General features: G+C 61.9%; 3 protein-coding genes across 5 annotated transcripts; 1 reads left to right on the top strand and 2 right to left on the bottom strand.

Moving 5' to 3' along the window:
• Positions 1–341: 341 nt before the first annotated feature.
• Positions 342–6,453, bottom strand: LOC128901629 (zinc finger protein 3 homolog). Its single transcript, XM_054183704.1, is given in 5 exon segments — positions 342–2,925; positions 2,927–3,873; positions 4,665–4,892; positions 5,979–6,053; positions 6,403–6,453. Coding segments are annotated over 5 exon segments (2,451 nt in total). The 5' UTR covers positions 6,437–6,453; the 3' UTR covers positions 342–1,758.
• A 4,741-nt stretch (positions 6,454–11,194) lies between these two features.
• LOC128901648 (zinc finger protein 883-like) lies at positions 11,195–15,821 on the bottom strand. Of its 3 annotated transcripts, none has more exons than XM_054183749.1 (3): positions 15,706–15,821; positions 13,133–13,263; positions 11,195–12,862 (listed from the first exon to the last, which is right to left on the bottom strand). In XM_054183749.1, the coding sequence occupies exons 2-3, from the start codon at positions 13,224–13,226 to the stop codon at positions 11,436–11,438; spliced, it is 1,521 nt and encodes a 506-aa protein (XP_054039724.1). In that variant the 5' UTR covers positions 13,227–13,263; positions 15,706–15,821; the 3' UTR covers positions 11,195–11,435. The 3 variants fall into 3 exon arrangements, with proteins under 3 accessions (XP_054039724.1, XP_054039725.1, XP_054039723.1); XM_054183750.1 differs by lacking the exon at positions 15,706–15,821 and adding an exon at positions 15,577–15,648; XM_054183748.1 differs by lacking the exon at positions 15,706–15,821 and having other exon boundaries at positions 13,133–13,763.
• A 1,195-nt stretch (positions 15,822–17,016) lies between these two features.
• On the top strand, positions 17,017–20,040 carry LOC128901631 (zinc finger protein 345-like). The gene is made up of 3 exons (XM_054183706.1): positions 17,017–17,098; positions 17,410–17,484; positions 17,709–20,040. The coding sequence occupies exons 1-3, from the start codon at positions 17,065–17,067 to the stop codon at positions 19,886–19,888; spliced, it is 2,289 nt and encodes a 762-aa protein (XP_054039681.1). The 5' UTR covers positions 17,017–17,064; the 3' UTR covers positions 19,889–20,040.
• The last annotated feature ends 1,737 nt before the right edge of the window (positions 20,041–21,777 follow it).

Here is a 21,777-nt window from a genome sequence, read left to right as displayed (position 1 = left end):
GGGGGTTATTTAAGTGGTTCGGGGGGGTATTTAATATTTAATAATTTAATATTTAATAATATGGAAATGAAGTCGCTGCTGGGTCTTCATTGGTGGGCGTGAAACCCCCCCAAAATCCATCCCCCTCCCCCCCCCCCAGCTTCCTGCACCCACGAGAAAATAAGGTTTTCCATGGTTTTTTGCCCCAATTTCTGGATGGGGGGAGTGGGGGGGGGGGGAACCACCCCATTTCCCATCATCTTGGGGGGGGGGGCGGCGCGGCTGCAATGCTGGGAATGAAAACTGCCCCCTTTTTAGGTAGAAAACCAGAAAAATGGCACTTTCTCTCCCCGCGACGCCCAGCTCTCGTTTATTGAACCCTTCTGGGGGGCGACGCCGAAATACAAAGTCACAAAAGTAACAAAACGGAAAAAAAAAAAAAATCTAGGTTTTTTGTTTGTGGTTTTTTTTTTTTTTTTTTTAAAAAAAATGCTGAAAACAGCTCGATTTTGCTCCCGTTTTGGGGGCGGGGGGGCAGGACGATGCCTTGGGGGGGGAACCGGACGCGGTTGACTCCGCTCTGCGCGGGTTAGTAATTAAGTCTTTCCTCTGAAACACGTGCTTGGCAGTGTCGGTGACCCAAATCTGGGGGTTTTCCCCCAAATTCGGATTTTATTTCCCCCCCCCCCCCCCCCCCCCCCCCAACAATGGCACTCGGGGGAGCGTCATCGCTGCCCGGGTTGGGCCGAAAAACCACAAACAAGACACTTGACAACAGTAAAAAAAAAAACCAACCAACCAAACAAAAACCGCCAAAAAAATCAAAAAAGAGAAATATCACCCATATGGGACTTGCCCCCTCCCCACCCCCTGAAATAATTTGCCCCCAAAAGAGTGAAATTAGCAGAAAATGGGGGAGGGGGGGGGGAGAACCAACCCTTTTCTGCTTCAGTTTTTTATCAGTTCCCTCCTAGGATAAATTTGGTGGATTTTCGCTCGCGCTCGGCGCTTCGAAACGCGGAGGGAGGAGGGAAGGGGTGGGAATCGTCGTTAAAAATCGTCCTAATTAGGTGGGGAATCGATTTTATTCGCTTCCCTCCGCCCAAAATCCGTGGGGTGGCAACGGGTGCGGTCATCCCCCTCTGGAAGGGACGCATCTTCCTGCTGTAAAAAGGGGGTGGTTTGGTTAAAAGAGTTAAAAATGTAAAAGGCCGGCGGGGGGGGGGGAGGGGGCTGTCCCCCATCCCCTAATTAGATCCTTAATTAGCTGCCAAGGCTGGGCAGGAACAAGCCCCCCCCAGTGATGGGTCTTGAGGTCAACCCAAGTTGGGTGTTGGGTGAACGGCTGGGGAGGTCGGGAGAAGGGGAGGTCGGGAGAATGAGGGAGCCATGGCCTGAGGGGAATTCCCCATCCCCTAATTAGCGAGACCATTAATTAGTCACCAAGGCTTAATGGCTCCGGGCAGGAACAAGCCATCCCCCAACGATGGGTCTTTGAGGTCAACTCCAGTTGGGTGTTGGGTGAGCGGCTGGGGAGGCTGGGAGGAGGATGGAGCTGGTGGCTGCAGCCAGGGTCCCTCATCCCCTAATTAGATCGCTAATTAGCCACTAATCAGCCATGGAGGATCAATGGCTCCAGGTGGGAACAAGCCCCCCAACGATGGGTCTTTGAGGCCAACCCAAGTTGGGTGTTGGGTGAGCGGGCTGGGGAGATTGGGACAAGGCTGGAGCCCCAGAACGAGGAGGACTTTCCCATCCTCTAATTAGTGTGATCGTTAATTAGCCACCGAGGCTGAACGGCTCCGGGCAGGAATGAGCCCCCCAACGATGGGGCTTTGAGGTCAACCCAAGTCGGGTGGCGGGCGAGCGGCTGGGGAGGTCGGGAGGAGGCTGGAGCCGCCGCCAGGGCCGGCCACCCCTCAGTTGATGAGGGAGGGGGTCTGGGCCCCCGAGGCGGGGGCCGAGGGGAAGGAGGGGTGGGGGAAGGCGCGGGCGGGGAAGGAGAGGGCCCAGGGCAGGTCCAGGGCGGGGCTGGAGAGGGACGGGATGGGCAGGGGCGAGGGGGAGGCAGGGAAGGAGGGCAGCGAGGGGATGGGGGCCGCCGAGCCGCCCAACGGCGGGGAGAAGGCGGCGCCGGAGAAGCCACCGGAGGGGGTGATGGCGCGGCGGCGGCGCGGTGGCGGCGGCGGCGGCGGCTTTGGGCTTGTCGCCGGCGTGGGTGCGTTGGTGGCGGTTGAGGTGGGAGCTGCGGCTGAAGCACTTGCCGCACTCGGGACACTTGTAGGGTTTCTCGCCGGTGTGGACGCGTTGGTGGATGGTGAGCTCGGAGCGTTGGATGAAGCTCTTGCCGCACTCGGGGCACTGGTAGGGTTTTTCCCCCAGGTGGGTGCGTTGGTGGGTGATGAGGTTGGAGGAGACGCTGAAGCACTTCCCGCACTCCCCGCAGCGGTACGGCTTCTCCCCCGTGTGCATCCGGCGATGGATGGTGAGGTCCGACTTCTGGATGAAACCCTTCCCGCAATCCCCGCAGGCGTAAGGTTTCTCCCCCGTGTGGATCCGCCGGTGTTTCACCAACGCCGAGCGTTGCCCGAACCCTTTCCCGCACTCCCCACACTTGTAGGGTTTCTCTGGCGGCGGCGCCGCCGTCATCGTTGTCGCCGCCGCCGGCGCCGATTCCCCCTCGCCGCCGTCCGATTCCCTCCCGCAATCCAGGCATTGTTGAGCGCGGGGACGGAAGCCCACGGCGCTCCCCCGGTTCTTCCCGCAATCCGGGCATTTTGGGGCTTGCCCCACGTTTCCTCCGCTGCCGTGAGCGCGTTGATGTTTGAGCAAAGCGGCCCCTTGACCGAAACATCGCCCGCATTGGGTGCATTGGAAGAGGCGACCGTGCCGATGAGCGGCCAAGAAGACGGCAAGATGTTCGGGGCAGCGGTAAGACGCCCGTTCGGGCCGCGTGGATCTTTTGGTGCCGGTCCAGGTGGGAGCTGACACTGAAACTCTTGCCGCATTCGGCGCAGGTGTAGGGCCGTTCGCCGGTGTGGACCCGTTGGTGCCGTTCCAGGTCGGAACGTTGGATGAAACCTTTGCCGCAATCGCCGCAAGCGAAGGGCCGTTCGCCGGTGTGGATGCGGCGATGTTGGGTGAGGTTGGAACCGCGGCTGAAGCTCTTGCCGCAATCGCCGCACCGGTGAGGCCGTTCCCCGCTGTGGGTTTTCCGGTGTTTGGCCAAAGCGGAACGTTGGGCGAAACTCTTCCCGCATTCCGGGCAACGGTGAGGAGCCACCGAAACCTCCGTTGGAGGCGGTCGAGGACGGGCGCGGGGTTGGGCGGGCGGACCGGGTCCGCCAGCGTGGGTGCGGCGATGCCGGTCGAGGTGGGAACTGACGCTGAAGCGTTTGCCGCAGTCGCCGCAAGGGTAAGGCCGTTCGCCGGTGTGGACGCGCCGGTGGCGTTCCAAGTCGGAACGTTGGATGAAGCCTTTGCCGCAGTCGCCGCAGCGGTGAGGCCGTTCGCCGGTGTGGATGCGGCGGTGTTGGGCGAGGTTGGAACCGCGGCTGAAGCCTTTGCCGCAGTCGCCGCACCGGTGCGGCTTCTCCCCGCCCCGTTCCGCTTGCCCGGCTCTCCCCGCTTGCCGACACCGGCGCCCGCATTCGGAGCAACGCCGGGGTTTCGCCGGGCTCGTCGACCGGTTCCGCGTCCCGCATTCAGCGCAACCACCCCGGGCTGCCGCCGGCGGCGCCGCCGCCACGCCCTTCTTGCCCCCGTTCCCTTTACCAGCGGCAGGGGGGTCACCCGCCTGCCCCCCGCTTTGGCGCTCATCGGCGTCCTCCGGCGGCATCTCTTCATTGTCCCGCGGTGCCGAATCCTCCTCCGTCCCGCTCCCGGCTCCAGCGCCTGCACCGCAGGGAGAAACCATGAGCCCCTCCCGGCACAACGCCTCCCCCCAAATTAATTTTAACTCCACCCCCCCAAGTTGGGAAAAATGGATTTCGGGAAGATCTTTGACGTGGTGCCCCCCATAATGTCCTCCTCGCTAAATTGGAGAGATATGGAGTTGATGGAAGGACCGTTGGGTGGATGGTGGCATCCAGAGAGTCGTGGTCAACAGTTCCATGTCCGGATGGAGACCAGTGAGGGGTGGTGGCCTTCAGGGGTCCATACTGGGACCAGTACCGGTCCATGCCTTCATCAAGGACACGTGCCACCATCGTCCCGTCAACATGGTCCTCCACAACATCCACAACGTCCTCTCTCAGTTGGATGGAGTTGATGGAAGGACCATTGGGTGGATGGTGGCATCCAGAGAGTCGTGGTCAACGGTTCTATGTCCGGATGGAGACCAGTGAGGGGTGGTGGCCCTCAGGGGTCCATACTGGGACCAGTACTGGTCCATGCCTTCATCAACCATGATGGTGGGATCTAGGACACCCTCAGCAAATTTGGAGGTGACCCCAAGCCGAGTGGGGTGGTTGATACCTCGGAGGGACGGGAACCACCCAGAGGGACTGGGACAGGCTGGAGACGTGGGCCCAGGTGACACCCTCCCCCCCCCAAAAAAAAAGTACCGAACCCCCAAACCCGCCCCCACCCCATTTCCCACGGGATGGTCCCAAGCTGGGTGGGTCTCATGGAAGGTCTTGAGGGTGGTCTTGGGATGTTCTCCCCCCCCCCCACTCCAAATTTACCTCCATCTTTGGGGGTTTTCTTGCGATTCCGACGTTTCCCCCCCTGCCCCTGCTCCCGCACCAGCTCCCGCAGCATCTTCTCCACCTGGGTCCTGCCGGCCGTTTGCAGGATCAGGCCCAACTGGCGGCGTAAATCGGGGTTGACCCCCCCATCGCTGGAGCCGGCCCCCGTCGAGGGTTGGATCTGGGTGGGCTCCGGTTGACCCTGTTCCCCCTCCGCTTCCACGCCTGGAAAAACCACCCTTAGATCCCACCAAAAACCCAAGGAATTCACCCAAATTCGAGGGGTTCCTCGATTCACCCCAAGCTGGGGGAGACCTTAAAACCGAAAGGATTCGCCCCAATTTGGGGCTCGCCCCCAGAATCCCACGGAATTCGGTCAAGGGTGGGAGGTCTCCAGTTCAGCCCAGTTTGGGGGAAACCTCAAAACCCAAGGAATTCACCCCAATTTGGGGCATCCACAAAAATCTTAAAGAATTCCACCAAGTTTGGGAGGTCCCCAGTTCACCCCCAGTTTGGGGGTCCCCAAAACCTAAGGAATATACTCAAATTTCGGGGGGGGGGTGTCCCCCAATTCCCCCAAATTTGGGGATTCCCCCAAAAAACTAAGGGATTCACCCAAAAATCTACGGAATTTACACCAATTTGGAAGTCCCCAAAACCCTAAAAAAATTGACCCAAATTTGGGAGGTCCCCCAAAATCCCAAAGAGTTCAGCCAAGTTTGGGATGTCCCCAATTCCCCCAAATTTGGGGATTGGCCAAAACCCGAAAGGAATTCCCCCAAATTTGGCCTTTTCCCCCCCCAAAACCCCCAAGGAATTCATCCGAATTTGAGGAATCCCCAAAACCCAAGGAACTCGCCCAAATTTAGGGATTCCCAAAAGAAAAACAAAACAAAAAAAAAACCCCCCAAAACTAAGGGATTCACCCAAATTTCGGAAATCTCTCAAAATCTACAGCATTTACCCCAATTTGGAGCCCACCCCCCCCCAACCAAAACCCAAAGGAATTCACCCCAATTTGGGGATTTCCCCCAAAACCCAAGGAACTCACCCCCAATTCGCAGGTCCCCCAAAAAACCCCAAGGAATTCCCCCAAACTTGGAGGGCCCCAAGGAATTCTGCGCCCCCCCCACCCCCCCCCAATTTTGCGCGTTCCCCCAAACCCAAGGAGTTCCCCAAAATTGAGGGATTCCTCCCCCCCCCCCAAAAAAAAACCCAAGGAATTGACCCAAATTTGGGGGTCCCACCCCCTCCGCCCCCCTCCCCCCCATCTCCCCCCACACCCCCCCCCACCCCCCCCGAAAAACTTACCCGACACCAGCCCCCGCCGGCGGTGGGACTCGGCGAAGGCGGTGATGCGGGGCCAGCTGATGGCGATCTCCTCCGCTGCCGGGAAGAAGGGGGACGGATCCTCAGCATCCCCCCCCCGGCCCCCCCAGACGCCCCAGTGATGGGCTCCGTCACCCCCTTTCCCCCCCCCCCCCCAAAACCACCCTTTTTTTTTAGGGGGAAACACTCCAAATTTGGGCAAAAACGTGCCCAAAGAAGCTCCCGGGGAAACTGAGGCAGCATCGGCTTACCCACCCCCCCCCCCCCAAAATGTGGCAGTGTGACACTTGGGGGGGGGGGGTGTCCCCAAGCTACACGTGGGGTGACAATGGCACTGAGGACCCCCCCCAAAATGACTCTTCCCCCCCCCCCCCCCAAAATTGGGACATTCCGGGGTGCCCCTTACCCAAGGAAATCACGTTCTCGTAGTTCTCCTGCATGGTGACCCCCCCCCAAAAAAAGGGCAGGGGGGGTGGGGGGTCCCCAGGTGGTGGTGGGGGGGGCGTCACCCCACAACCAAACGACGTCCGGCCCCTGCAATGGCAAAAGACACCCCCCACCCATCCCTGTTAGCACCCCAAAATCCCCCCTTTTCTCTAGGGAGGGGTTGGGGGGGCGTGGGGGGTGTCTGTGTGGGTCTCTCCCCCCCTCCCCCCCCCAAATTTGGGTGCTCACTCTTTGGGGTGCTCGGGGGGGGGGGAAGCTGCTCATCTGCTTTTTTTGGGGTGCCCGGGGGGGGCCTCTTTGGGGTACCCCCCCTTTTTGGGGTGCCCAGGGGATGCACCCCTCCCCTTTTTGGGGTGCCCAGGGGCTGCACCCCCCACTTTTTTGGGGTGCCCAAGGGGGGTGCTCGCCCCCTCTGTGGGGGTACCCAGGGAATGGACACCCCCCCCTTTTTGGGGTGTCCAGAGGATGCACCCCCACTTTTTTGGGGTGCCCAAGGGGGTGCTCGCCCCCTCTGTGGGGGTACCCAGGGAATGGACCCCCCCCCACACCTTTGGGGGCTGCACCCCCACTTTTTGGGGTACTGAAGGGATGCACACCCCCCCCCCCTTTTTGAGGTGCCCGAGGGGGGGGGGGGCGGGGTGTGTGTGCTCGCCCCCTCCGTGGGGTGCCCAGGGGACGCACCCCCACCCCCCACCCCCTTTTTTTGGGGGTGTCCAGGCGATGCTCGCCCCACTCTTCGGGGTACCCAGACCCCCCCCCCCTCCATTTCCCCCCCCTTCCCCCCCCCCAATCCCCCCCCCATCCTCCACCCCTGCAGAATTCGGGGCCCCCAGCGAGGTTGGGGGGGGGGGGGTGGGGGTATATGGGGCGACCCCCCCACCCCCCCCCCAGTTACCTGCGGCGGGGATGGAGGTATTGGGGCGGGGGGGGGGGGCGGGGGGGGTACAGCCCGGCTTAAAACGGTGTGTGTGAGTGTGTCCCCCCCCCCTCCCCGCGCCCCCCCCGTCCCTCACCTCCCCGCTCCCCGAGGGGCTCCGGGGACTCTCCTCGGCGAGCACCGGTCCCGGTGGAGGCGGCTCCCGGTGTGACCCGGATACAGTGAGATCCTCCTCCTCCTCCTCCTCCTCCTCCTCCTCCTTTCTCCAGGGCCCTCTAGCGGCCCCCGCCTCCGCTTCACACCCCAACCCCCCCCCCCCCCCCCCCAACGCTTCCATCATCATCCTCTTCGGAGCCCCGTTTCCCCCCCCCACCTCGCCGCCACCCCACGGGAGCTCAACCCTTCTATTAGACACCGGAGAATCCCCGCGGTCGGATGGGGTAATGCGGGGGGGGGGGGGGGGGGGTGTGTCCTCCTGTTGCCCCCCCCGTGACCCATCAGGCTGTGGGTGTCCCCCAGGGAGCATCTAAAGGGTGGGGGTGTTGGGGGGGGGGGGGGTGGTCAAATAGAGGGGGGCTGGACCCCCAAATTCATCAGCCTGCAGAGGTGGGGGCGAGTGTGGCGGCCTGCCCCCTTGCCAAGAAGATGCCAAGGAGTTGCCCCAGGAATTGCCCAAGGAGTTGCCCAAGGAGATGCCCAAGGAGTTGCCCAAGGAGAAGTTACCCAAGGAGATGCTCAGGATGCCCAAGGAGGTGCCCAAGAAGTTGCCCAAGGAGACGCCCCAGGAGTTACCCAAGGATTTACCCAAGGAGATGCTCAGGATGCCCAAGGAGATGCCGAGGAGGTGCCCAAGGAGGTGCCCGAGGAGATGCCCAAGGAAATGCCCAGGATGGCCAAGAAGATGCCCAAGGAAATACCCAAGTTGTTTGTTGCCCAAGGAGTTGCCCAAGAAGTTGCCCAAGAAGTTGCCCAAGGACGTGCCCAAAGAATTGCCCCAGGAGATGCTCAGGATGCCCAAGGAGATGCCAAGGAGTTGCCCCAGAAGGTGCCCGAGGAGTTGCCCAAGGAGATGCCCAGGATGGCCAAGGAGATGCCCAAGTTGTAGCCCAAGAAGATACCAAAGGAGATGCCCAAGGAGATACCCAAAGAGTTGCCCCAGGAATTGCCCAAGGAGTTGCCCAAGGCATTACCCAAGGAGCTGCCCAATGAGATGCCCAAGGAGATGCCCCAGGAGATACCCAAGGAGATGCCCAAGGATATGCCCAGGATGGCCAAGAAGATGCCCAAGGAGATGCCCAAGGAATTGCCCCAGGAGTTGCCCCGGGAGATGCCGAGGAGTCGCCCCAGGAGGTGCCTGAGGAGATGACCAAGGACTTGACGAAGGAGATGCCCAAGGCATTACCCAAGGACTTGCCCCAGGACTTGCCCAAGGAGACACCCAGGATGCCCACGGAGATGCCCAAGTTGTTTGTTGCCCAAGGAGATGCCCAGGTTGTAGCCCAAGAAGATACCGAAGGAGATGCCCAAGGAGATACCCAAGGAGTTGCCCAAGGAGATGCTGCAGGAATTGCCCAAGGCCATGCCCAAGGAGTTGCCCCAGGTGATACCCAAGGAGTTGCCCCAGGAATTGCCCAAGGAGATGCCCAAGAGGATGCCCAAGGAGTTGCTCCAGGAATTGCCCCAGGAGTTACCCAAGGAGTTGCCCAAGGAGATGCTCAGGATGCCCAAGATGCTGAGGAGTTGCTCCAGGAGGTGCCCCAGGAATTGCCCCAGGAGTTACCCAAGGAGTTGCCCAAGGAGATGCCCAAGGAGTTGCTCCAGGAATTGCCCCAGGAGTTACCCAAGGAGATGGCCAAGGAGATGCCCAAGGAATTGCTCCAGGAATTGCCCCAGGAGATGGCCAAGTAGATGCCAAGGATGGCCAAGGAGATGCCCAAGGAAATACCCAAGTTGTTTGTTGCTCAAGGAGTTGCCCAAGGCATTACCCAAAGAGGTGCCCAAGGAGTTACCCAAGGAGATGCCCAAGGAAATACCCAAGCTGTTTGTTGCCCAAGGAGATGCCCAGGATGCCCAAGCAGATGCCCCAGGAATTGCCCCAGGAGTTGCCCCAGGAATTGCCCGAGGAGATTCCTGAGGAGATGCCCAAGTTGTTGATCCCAAGCGCTGGGATTCGCAGGTCCTCCAAGGAGAAGCCGAAGCCACCGGCCGGGTTTTGAACTAGTCTATTTTTATTCACAATACAAACACAGCTCCTGCTCATCTTGGGAAGAGACGGACCAGGCAGCCGGCACGGCCACCACCCCGAATACGCCGGAAAACCCCTGGATTTGTGTCCTGCTCCCATCCCTGAGGTTCAACCCCACGGGTTCACCTCTCGCCAGCTGAGAAACACCTGCGGGTGATGCTCCCCATCATCTCCTGGGGGTTTCTTTCCCGCCATGGGTGGTGCCACCTCCTCCATCTCACTTCTGGGTTCCCACCAGGAGCGTGGTGGTTGAGCCATCAACCCAAGAGGAGCATCCCCACAAGGATTTGGGGACAAACCCTTGTCTGGGTGGTGCCACCTCCTCCCCATCACCCATGGGTTCCCACCATGAGTGTGGTGATCAATCAACCCAAGAGGAGCCATGAGTGTCTCCACACTGGCTTAGGGACAAACCCTCCCTGGGTGGTGTCACCTCCTCCCCATCACCGCTGGGTTCCCACCAGGAGCGTGGTGGTTGAGCCATCAACCCAAGAGGAGCCATGACATCCCCTCCCTTGTCTGGGTGGTGTCACCTCCTCCCCATCACCCATGGGTTCCCACCACAAGCGTGGCGATCCATCAACCCAAGAGGAGCCATGAGCGTCCCCGTGCTGGCTTGGGGACAGACCCTTGTCTGGGTGGTGTCACCTCCTCCCTATCACCCATGGGTTCCCACCATGAGTGTGGTGGTTGATCCATCGACCCAAGAGGAGCCATGAGTGTCCCTGTGATGGCTTGGGGACAAACCCTCCCTGGGTGGTGCCACCTCCTCCCTATCGCTGACGGGTTCCCACCAGGAGTGTGGTGATCAATCAACCCAAGAGGAGCCATAACATCCCCTCCGTTGTCTGGGTGGTGCCACCTCCTCCCCATCACCCACGGCTTCCCACCACGAGCGTGGCGATCCATCAACCCAAGAGGAGCCATGAAGCGTCCCTGCGCTGGCTTGGGGACAGACCCTCCCTTGTCCCAGCTCCTGTCCCCAACAGCCCCCAGTTCACCCCAAAGCGTTGGGTTCCTCCAGCTGCAGGTGGCTCCCGCTGAATAAATACAATAAATACATTAAATAAACCACTCCGCCGGGTCCGCACCCAAGCGTTGCCGGCGCGAAACCGCGGCGCGTGGCTGGGAACCACCAGGGGCGGACACCTGGGCTTGTTTCTTAAGGCCAAAACCGCAACATGGGGATATTTTGCCCCAAACGGCGTCATTTGGTAGATGGCATCATCACACCCCCCCCCCACCGCCAAGAGCGCGGCTCGGAGGGCTGAGGCTTTGGCTGTTGGTCAAGGCTGGGGAAGGTGGGATGGGCAAGGGATGAAGCCGTCCCGGATGATTTTGGGGTGCCAGAGGTCCCTCAGAGTTGGGGAAGGAGCCGGTGGGATTTCCAGCGCCTCCAACCCCCATCCCCATCCCCTTCGGGCCTCCCCAGCCGCTCGCCGCCATCTCCCCGATGCCCACGGGAGGTGGTTTCTCCCGGACTACGCGTGGAGGAGGAGCACGGTTGGGATGTCCTGATGTCTCTTGGGCAGGATTCGGTCTGATTTTCTAGTGGGGGGGGGGGAAGGGGGGGGGGGGAACCCCCCAAAATTCCCACTGGGGTTCCGCCCCCCCCCACCCCACCCCAGCCCCACATCCATCCTCCCCTATCTACCCTACCTTCCTACTCTACCCTACAAAAAAACTACGTCCTCGGGGCCGGGGTTGGTGCCACGTCACCGTCTTGGGAGCACCCACCACTCATGGGGGCTACCCAAGGCACCCCATTGCAGCGATGGGGGGGACCGAAGCCACCCGGGGGAAGGGGGTGGGGGGATGGGATGTCAACCCTACGTGTGTTCCCCCCCGCCACCTCTCCCCGTCCCCCGGATTAACGAGGCGTGAGCTCGTCTGGCGGTTCCTCCGGCGGCTCTTCCTCGCCGTGGCTTCGGAGATGCCGATGAAGGTGGGAGCTGACGCCGAAGCGCCGGCCGCACTGCGGGCAAGGGAAGGGCTTCTCGCCGGCGTGCACCCGCCGGTGCTTGGCCAACGCCGAACCGTCGGCGAAGGCCTTGCCGCAATCGGGACAGGCGTGTCGGGGCCCGGCGTGAGCCCGTTGGTGCTTATGGAAGTGTAGGGTGCTGTTGAAGCTCTTCCCGCAATCGGCGCAGACGTGGGGTTGCCCCCCGGCGTGGGTACGTTGATGCCGGTAGAGGTGGGAGGTCCGGCCGAAACGTTTGCCGCAGTCCCCGCATTGGTAGGGTCGTTCGCCGGTGTGGATGCGTTGGTGGCGTTCCCAATGGGAGCTCCAGGAAAAACTCTTCCCGCAATCGCCGCAACGATAGGGTTTCTCGCCTCCCCCGTGGAGGCTACGCCGATGCTGGGCGTACTGGGCGCGGGCGCCGAAGGCTTTACCGCACTCTTCGCACCGGAAAGGACCATCGCCTAGATGAAGGCGTTGATGTTTGACCAAAGCCGGCCCGTCGCCGAAACTTTTCCGGCACAGGGTACACTTGTAGGGTCGTTGACCGGTATGGGTGCGTTGGTGACGGTCAAAATGGAGGGTGCTCCCAAAACTCCGCCCGCAGTAGGTGCAGATGTAAGAGCGACCGCCGGCGTGGGTGCGTTGGTGGCGGTAGAGGTGGGAGCTGCGGCTAAACCGCTTCCCGCATTCGGGGCACTGGTAGGGTTTCTCCCCGGTGTGGACGCGTTGATGGCGGTCAAAATGGGAACTCCAACTGAAACTCTTCCCGCAGTGATGGCACTGGAAGGGCAAGCGCCCGGTGTGCAAACGTTGGTGGGTCACCAGCTCCTTGTTCCGACGAAAACTCTTCCCGCATTCCTCGCATTTATACGGCAAACCCCGGGGCCGGGCCGGCGGTGTCGGAGGCCCCGTTTTTTCGGCGGCGTGAGCCCGTTGATGCCGGTAGAGGTTGGAGCTGACGTTGAAGCTCTTCCCGCAATGGAGGCAGAGGAAGGGTTTCTCCCCGGTGTGGGTCCGGCGGTGTTTGCTGAAGTGGGAGCTGCAGCTGAAGCTCTTGCCGCATTCCCCGCACTCGTAACTCTTCTGCAAGACGATGATGCTCTTGAAGTTGGAGAAGGCGTTGGCTCCCGAACCCGTTTTCCCCCCGCGCCGACCTCCCGTGGCGCCGGGGGAGTCGATTTGTTGCACCACGGTCCAACGTAAGGTCTCCCGCGCCGGGCTGCGTTGACCCATCGAACCTTCTTCGGGTTGAGCCAACAAGGTGGCCGGATCCAGCTGGATGATCTCGGGGTCGCCCGTCAGCGGGGGGTCCGTCTCGGGGTCGCTTGGCGTCCCTGGGACAGCGGAGGTGGCAGATGGGGGTCAGTCCCGGTGTGGGGTGGGTTGACGGGGATGGAGAACCCCTTCCCATGGGACCTACAAGGGGGCTGGGTTGGTGCCCCCCATAACTTTGAGCTCCTCGGCACGTCCTTGGTGAAGGGACCGAGGTCATTGGCTCTGTTTTTGGGGGGGGGGACGGACACCCCCGGGATGAGGGATCTCTGTCCCCATCCCAAGGATGGAACTCCATGAGGACCTTCCTCCCCACCCTCCTCCGCACTTACCCTGCATCACCGGGGGGTCGTAGGCGGCGTCCTCCTCCTCGTCACCCCCAAAAAGCACCGTCTGCTCCGCCTCCGCGGCCCCCCAGGGATCCATCGCCCGTTCCCACACCTCGACCGGTGACACGGGGACCCTGGAAAGCCGAGAGCACCCCGTCACCATCCCGCAATGTCATCGTCGTCATCCCCAAAAGCATCGCCAGGAGCTTGGTGAAGTTTTGGGGTTCAGCAGGATGGTGGGTGCAACCCCCTGTGCATGGGGGGCAGGGGGGGAGGTCCCAGAACCCAGCACGAGGAGGAGTTTTGGGGGTCCTGGTTTGTGGTGTGTCCCCATGGGTGACATCGGGGCATGGGGGGACACCGGAGGCCAGTGTGGGATGGCAGGTCCTGGTGTTTGGTGGGTGATACTGGAGGGGGTGTAGGACCACGTTGGGTGCCCCAGGGCCAATGGGAGATGGAGGGGACACCCCCCCCAGCCCCGGCCCGGTCCCCCATCCCCGATGTCCACCATGGTGGGATGGGATGGAGGAGACCTCCTGGTCCCCCATCCCTGATATCCACCAGGGTGGCATGGGATGGAGGAGACCCCTTGGTCCCCCATCCCCGATGTCCACCACAGTAGTATGGGATGGAGAAGATCACCTGGTCCCCCAATCCTGATCCCAACCGGGGCTGATGGAGACCCCCTGGTCCCCCATCCTCCCCACGGCCAATGTGGGATGGAGAAGACCAGACCCCCCCCCAGGTCCCCCATCCCCGATGTCCACCACGGTGGGATGGGATGGAGAAGACCACCTGGTCCCTGGTCCTCCATCCTCGATGTCCACCATGGTGGGATGGGATGGAGGAGACCCCTTGGTCCCCCAATCCTGATCCCAACCGGGGCTGATGGACACCCCCTGGTCCCCCATCCTCCCCATGGCCAAGGCGGGATGGAGAAGACCCCCCCCCCCCCGGTGCCCCATCCATGATCCCCACCGTGGTGGGACGGGGTGGAGGAGACCCCCTGCCCCAGTCCCCCCCGAGTCTATAGGGGATGCAGGGGACCCCCCTGGCCGCACATCCCCAAGGGACACCCTCTGACCCCCAGCCTCCCTCCCCACTGGGTCTATAGGGGATGGAGCGGACCCCCCCACCACCAGCCCCCCAGCCCTGAGGGTACCCCCCTGGCCCCTCATCCCGGCTCTATACGGGATGGAGGGGACCCCCCCCAGCCCCAAGGGAATCCCCCCGGACCCCCTGCCCCATGGGGACCCCCCACAGATCCCCAACCCCGCTCCCCCCTGGCTCTATAGGGGATGGAGGGGACAGACCCCCCCCCGACACCCCAGCCCCAAGGGGACCCCCCCGAACCCCCAACCCCGCTCCCCCCTCCTGGTCTATACGGGACAGAGGGGACCCCCCCCCAACCCCCCAGCCCCAAGGGGACCCCCCCGAACCCCCATCACCGCTCCCCCTGGCTCTAGAGGGGATGGAGGGGGCCCCCCCGGATCTATATGGGATAGAGGGGACCCCCCCACATGTCTATAGGGGATGAAGGGCACCCCCTGAGCCCCCCATCCCTGCTCCCCCGCGAGTATCTATGGGACAGAGGGGACACCCCACCCCCACCCCCAGATCTATATGGGACGGAGGGGACCCCCCCCGGGTCTATAAGGGACGGAGAGGACCCCCCTGGCTCTATAAAGGATGGAGGGGACCCCCCCCAGCCCCCCATTCCTGCTCCCCCCCGGGTCTATAGGAATGGAGGGCACCCCCCCGGGTCTATAGGGGATAGAGGGGACCCCCCCAGATCTATATGGGATGGAGGGGACCCCCTCGGACCCCCATCCCTGCTCCCCCCCCCGAGCCTATAGGGGATAGAGGGACACCCCCCCCCCGCGTCTATAGGGGATAGAAGGGGACACCGTCCCCCCCCACCTCCTGGGTCTATAGGGGACAGAGGGAACCCCCCAGGCCCCCCATCCCCGCTCCCCCCCCCCCGTGTCTATAGGGGATAGAAGGGACCCCCCCCCCCGGGTCTATAGGGGACAGAGGGGACCCCCCAGGCCCCCCATCCCTGCTCCCCCCCCGAGACTATAGGGGATAGAAGGGACCCCCCCCCGGGTCTATAGGGGACAGAGGGGACCCCCCCCGGACCCCCCCCCCAGGCCCCCCATCCCCGCTCCCCCCGCCCCCCCTCCCGGGATGCTGCGACTCCGTCGAGCCCCCCCCGTTCCACCCCCCCCCGCCACCCCCCCTCCCCCTCCAGTCCCTCATCCCCAGACGGGGGTTCAGATGGGACACCCCCCCCCCCAATCCCCCCCCATCCCCCCCCCCCCCCCTTTCCCTTCCCCGCGCGGGGACAAAGCCGGGCGGCGCCGGGAGCATCCCCGGGGGGGGGGACACACACACACACGGGGGGGGACACACACACACGCACACAACAACACACACATCTCCGTTACCTGCCACCTCGGGGGAGGAGGGGGGGGGGGGGGCGACACGGACACGGAGGCGACCCCCCCCCTCCTCCCCACACCCCCCCCCCACCCTCCGTCGTCCCCCCCCCTTCCCCCCCCCCCCCCCCAACAGGCCTTTCTCAAGAACCACAAAGGCGACTCCAGCTCGTGGCGTGTGTGTGTGTCCTGGTGTGTGTGTGTGTGTGTGTGTGTGTCCCCCCTTCTCCTTCCTGTGGGGGGGGCTCCCCCCCCCCCCCCCCTTCCCCTCCATCGCTCCCGGTTGCTCCATCCCCTTCCTGTGTGTCCGGGCTCACCCAGCCGGCGTGCAACAGCCCCACCGCCGCCCCCCAGCCTCCTCCTCCTCCTCCTCCTCCTCCTCTTCCTCCTCTTCTTCTTCCTCACCCTCTCCCCACCCCCCCTTAAAAAAAAAAATATATCCCCCCCCCCCCGCTTCCCAACCCTGTCCCCCCCCCCCCGCCGCCCCTTTCCATTCCTCCATCGCATCCGCATCCCTCCGCTCCCGGTACCAGGTAACGGAGGGGGGGGGGGGCGGGGGTGTGTGTGGGGTGGGGGGGGGGAAGGGGTTGGGGGAGGCGGGGGGGGGGGGCGGGGGGCACCCACCCGACCGCACCCCCGACGGCTCTTCATCCCCCTTCATCCCCCCCCCCAACCTCCCTTCGGGGTGATGGGGAGCCCCCCCCCCGTACCCCGGCCATCATCCACACCCCCCCCCCCCCCATCGTCTCCTCGCCCCCCCCCCCCCCCCGCCCATCATCATCCCCCCACCCCCCCCCCCATCATCCCCTCGCCCCCCCCCCCCCATTTATTTTTACCTTCGTTCCCTCCGATTTCCCCTTCCCCCCCCCCCCCGGCTTCCACCCGCCTCGTGTTTTCATATCCTCCCCCCCCCCCCCCCCCCAAATTTCTCATTTTATTCTCGTTTATTCTCATTTTAACACACACACACACACACCCCCCCGCACCCACCTCCGCTGTATTCCCCCCCCCCCCCACCGCGGGACGCCCCCCCCCTCCCCCCCCCATTTCTCCCCCTTGTCACATTCCGATTTTCATTTTCCCTCCAGCCCTGTTGCATTTTAATCCTCCCCCCGCGCCCCCCCCCATTAGACTTCCATGACACCCCCCCCCCCCCCCTTTAATTTCCACCTCGGTTCTATTTAACCCCCCCCCCTCCATCCCTGGGGTCGCCCCAACCCTTATTTAAGCGCCCCCCAACCTTCCGGGGGGGGGTATTTATGGGGGGGGGGGGGGAGTGTCTTTTCCTATGGGGTGATTTAGGGTGAAGCCCCCCCCAAAACACCCTCGGGGGGGGCGGGGGGGCACATCGTAGCACATCGTGGGTTGTCGTCCGTCCCCCCCAAACCGTGGACCCCAATACCTGTTTGTGTTGCAGGGACACCCCCCACACCCCCCCCCCGCCACGTGTCGTGTGTCCGTCCCCCCCCCCCCCCGAGTTTGGACCACCGGGACGAGATGCAGGAGAGCTACGAGAGCGTCATCTCCCTGGGTGAGGCCCTCCGTTCCCTTTAATTTCTTCTTATTCAAGGCGTATTAAAAATTAAATTAATTACCTTCATTAGGGGGGGATTTATACGGTGCGACAACACCCCAAAATTGCCAGAATTAAGCTTAAATAGAGCGTTGGGGGCTGGGGGGGGCGGGTCGAGGGGGAAGAATTCAACCAGGCCCCCGTTTCCTTTCTGGCTTCTTCCAGCCAAGTCTTGGCGTTATAATTGGATTTAATTTTTTGGGGGGAGGGGTGGGGGGGGTGGGGGGGGGGGAAAGAGCCATAATCGGTACCCGACTGTCTCCCCGTAGCCGAAGAAATCGCCATCAGTTGGCCGCGGATCACCGCCTTCGCCGAATCGCATCGCAGGAGGGGTTTGGTCGCCGGTAAGTCGCCCCGTAACGGCGCCGGCGATGACCGACAACGGCTTTCGGAAGGCCCAAAACCGTGGGGTGATGGGAGGGGGACGACACGGTGGCGGGGGGACGGGGGACGGGGAGGCGGAGACGCCAACCGCGACGTCGGGAGGGATGGGGGCAACCGAACGGTGGGTTTTCCCCTCGTCGGGGTGGTCTTCACCCCCTTTTTTCTTCTCCCCCCCAACCTGTAGACGATGGGTTGTTGAGCGAGAACGAAGAGGAAGAGCCACCACCGGGTGAGCTGGAAAAGGTGGATGCCGAGGGGACACCGGTGGGGAAACCCAAAGGGACCAGTCCCACCAGTACGGAAGGGACGAAACCCAACGACAGTCCCCAAAAAGCCGAAAACCAACCCAGAAAACCATCGGGCAAGCGACAGGGGAAATCGGGCCACCGAGGCTTCAAGAAATTCCCCCCGCGGAGTTTGCTGGGCCACCACGGCCGGTGCCACGACTGCGGCAAAGCCTTGGCTTTCGGGTCGGCCTTCAACAAACGCCGACGAGGGACCGAGCGGCCCCATAAATGCCCCGAATGCGGGAAATGTTTTCGCCTCAGCTCGACCCTCATCACCCACCAACGCCGACACGCCGGCGAGAAACCCTACAAGTGCCCCGATTGCGGCAAGACCTTCAGCGTTGGCTCGGCCTTCATCCAACATCAACGGGTCCACGCCGGCACCGGCACCGGGGCGGCCCCTTGTCAATGCGGCGTCTGCGGCAAGAGTTTCCCGGCCAGCGCCAGTTTGGTCAAGCATCAAAAATTACACCTGGAGGAAAAACCCTACAAGTGCGGGGATTGCGGGAAGGGTTTCAACTGGAATTCTCACCTGGAACGGCATCGCCGGATCCACACCGGCGAAAAACCCTATGCCTGCCCCGAATGCGGGAAGAGCTTCAGTTGGAGCTCCCACCTCGACCGGCATCGCCGGACCCACGCGGCGGCCGGTGAACCCCCTTGCCGTTGCGCCGATTGCGGGCGCTGCCCGCCTCCCCGCGCCACCGAAAGCTCCAAAACCCCCGAGAAACCCTTAGAGTGCAACGAATGCGGCAAAGGCTTCACCAAGAACGCGGCGTTGGCCAAGCACCGGCGTGTTCACGTGGGCGAGAAACCCTACAAGTGCGGGGAGTGCGGGAAGGGTTTCGGCTTGAACGCCGCCTTGTTGCAGCACCAACGGAGCCACGCTGCCGGCAAACCCTACCAATGCGGCGATTGCGGCAAGAGTTTTGCTTGGAGCTCCCACCTTGACCGCCATCGGCGCATCCATATGGGGGAGAAACCCTACCGCTGCGGGGATTGTGGGAAGAGCTTTTCCCAGAGTTCCCACTTGGAGAGACACCAACGCGTCCATGCCGGCGCCGAGCAACCCTACCAGTGCACCGATTGCGGGAAGAGCTTCTTGGCCTCCACCAAACGCCGGCGGTTGTTGAGCGGCGCCGGCGAACGACCCTGTAAATGCACCGATTGCGGGAAGAGTTTTCTTTGGGGTGCCCGGGCTCGACCGGCACCAGAGAGGACCCATAAGTGCAGCGAATGTGGGAAAAACTTCACGTACCGGGCGGAGAACGTCAAGCATCAAGGGACGCAGACGGGGGAGAAACCTTATACCTGCCCCGAATGCGGGAAGAGCTTCGGGCAAAATTCGGCGTTGGTGAAGCATCGCCGGATGCACACGGGGGAGAAGCCCTACAAGTGCGGGGATTGCGGCAAGAGCTTCAGCGTCCGCTCCAACCTCATCAAACATCAACGGACCCACCTTGGCGAGAAGCCCTACAAGTGCCCCGATTGCGGGAAGGGTTTCATCCAGAAGTCGGACCTCACCAAGCACCGCCGCATGCACACGGGGGAGAAGCCCTACAAGTGCAACGTCTGCGGGAAGTGCTTCAGCGTCTCCTCCAACCTCATCAAGCACCAACGCATCCACCTGGGGGAAAAACCCTACCAGTGCTCCGAGTGCGGCAAGAGCTTCATCCAACGCTCCGAGCTCACCATCCACCAACGCGTCCACACCGGCGAGAAACCCTACAAGTGTCCCGAGTGCGGCAAGTGCTTCAGCCGCAGCTCCCACCTCAACCGCCACCAACGCACCCACGCCGGTGACAAGCCCAAAGCCGCCGCTGCTGCCGCCGCCGCCGTCACCCCCTCCAGCGGCTTCTCCAGCGCCGCCTTCTCCCCGCCGTTGGGCGGCTCGGCGGCCCCCATCCCCTCGCTGCCCTCCTTCCCTGCCTCCCCCTCGCCCCTGCCCATCCCGTCCCTCTCCAGCCCCGCCCTGGACCTGCCCTGGGCCCTCTCCTTCCCCGCCCGCGCCTTCCCCCACCCCTCCTTCCCCTCGGCCCCCGCCTCGGGGGCCCAGACCCCCTCCCTCATCAACTGAGGGGTGGCCGGCCCTGGCGGCGGCTCCAGCCTCCTCCCGACCTCCCCAGCCGCTCGCCCGCCACCCGACTTGGGTTGACCTCAAAGCCCCATCGTTGGGGGGCTCATTCCTGCCCGGAGCCGTTCAGCCTCGGTGGCTAATTAACGATCACACTAATTAGAGGATGGGAAAGTCCTCCTCGTTCTGGGGCTCCAGCCTTGTCCCGACCTCCCCAGCCACTCGCCCAACACCCAACTTGGGTTGGCCTCAAAGACCCATCGTTGGGGGGCTTGTTCCCACCTGGAGCCATTGATCCTCCATGGCTGATTAGTGGGCTAATTAGCGATCTAATTAGGGGATGAGGGACCCTAACTGTGGCCACCAGCTCCATCCTCCTCCCAGCCTCCCCAGCCGCTCACCCAACAACCAACTGGAGTTGACCTCAAAGACCCATCGTTGGTGGGGGTCTTGTTCCCACCTGGAGCCGTTCACCCTGGTGGCTAATTAATGGTCTCGCTAATTAGAGGATGGGAAAGTCCTCCTCATTCTGTGGCTCCATCCTTCTCCCGACCTCCCCAGCCGCTCGCCCGACACCCAACTTGGGTTGACCTCAAAGACCCATCGTTGTGGGGGGGTCTTGTTCCCACCTGGAGCAGTTCACCCTGGTGGCTAATTAATGGTCTTGCTAATTAGGGGATGGGGTCTTCCCCCTCAGGCCCTGGCTCCATCGTTCTCCCCGACCTCCCCAGCCGCTCGCCCGACACCCAACTTGGGTTGACCTCAAAGACCCATCACTGGGCGGCTTGTTCCCGCCTGGAGCCATTGATCCTCCACGGCTCCCACCTTGGAGCATTTTGGGAGAAAAAAAAAAAAAAAAAAAAGGCAGAAACGGGGGTTTTCCCACGCCGCTGCGTCACCCAAGAGCTGCCACGAGGGACCCCCCCCCCCCACCCCGTCACCCGCGGCGTCTCCTTGAGCTCGTCTTATCCCTCATCGTTCCTCAGAAACGGAGCCAGTCAGGGGTTTTTCGTCTTTCGGTTTTAATCGTTCTTTTCCTTTCGAAAAGAAAATACTTCGGGGCAAAACCGCGGGGGTTTTGTGACGGCGCTTTTCAGGCACTTAATGGACTATTTTGATTTTTCTTTCCCTTCCCCCCCCCTCCCCGCCCCCACTTTTCCACACGGACTTTGCAAAAACTATGCGTTTGTGGTGGAGGGGATGTATTTTTTTTTTTAATTATTATTATTACTGATTTTCCGGAATTTTTATCTTTGCTTTTGCTCCGTCCCTCGGAGTGGGATTCGGCGCATTTCGGTACTATCGGGAAAAGGCGGTGGTGGTGCTTTTTTTTTTTTTTTTTTTTTTTTTTTTGCCGCCCGAAATCCCGATTTCTCCCATTTCCCCATTTTTCCTCCTCACGGGGGGATCCAGGGCATCTCGGGGCTGGGGTTGTTGGGGGGCGGGGGGGGGGGGAGAAATAAATGAAGAAAATTTTTAAAAATTTAAAAAAAAAACCCAACAAAAACCACACGAAAAGAAACAGAAAGGGTCCCGCGCAAAATATCAAAGCATCGAAAGAACGACAGAAGAGAAAGAATTAAAGCGGAGAATGACTGTTTTTTCCCCAAAGGGGGTAAAAAGCTGACATAAGCTTTTTTTTTTTTGGAAAAGCCGGGAATTGCTGAAATCTCTGGAATCGGGAAGGTTTCGACTGGAACTGGAATAAGTCGAGGGGTGCGGCGACGCTGTGGGAAGGACTCGGCGTGTTTATGGAAAAAGGAAAAAGAAAAGAAATGAGTTTCAGATGTTGGCGAGAGGAAGAGGTAGCAAGGTAGGTGCGAATAAAAAGAGGGAAAATGTCAAATAACGGGGGGAAAAATAGAGAAAAATGGGGAAAAATAGAGAAAATG

Source organism: Rissa tridactyla, chromosome 27 (assembly GCF_028500815.1).
Source record: "Rissa tridactyla isolate bRisTri1 chromosome 27, bRisTri1.patW.cur.20221130, whole genome shotgun sequence".
In the NCBI taxonomy this organism is placed as follows: Eukaryota; Metazoa; Chordata; class Aves; order Charadriiformes; family Laridae; genus Rissa; species Rissa tridactyla.
Note: the sequence above shows the minus strand (reverse complement) of the source record. Positions and strands in the feature narration are given on the sequence as shown.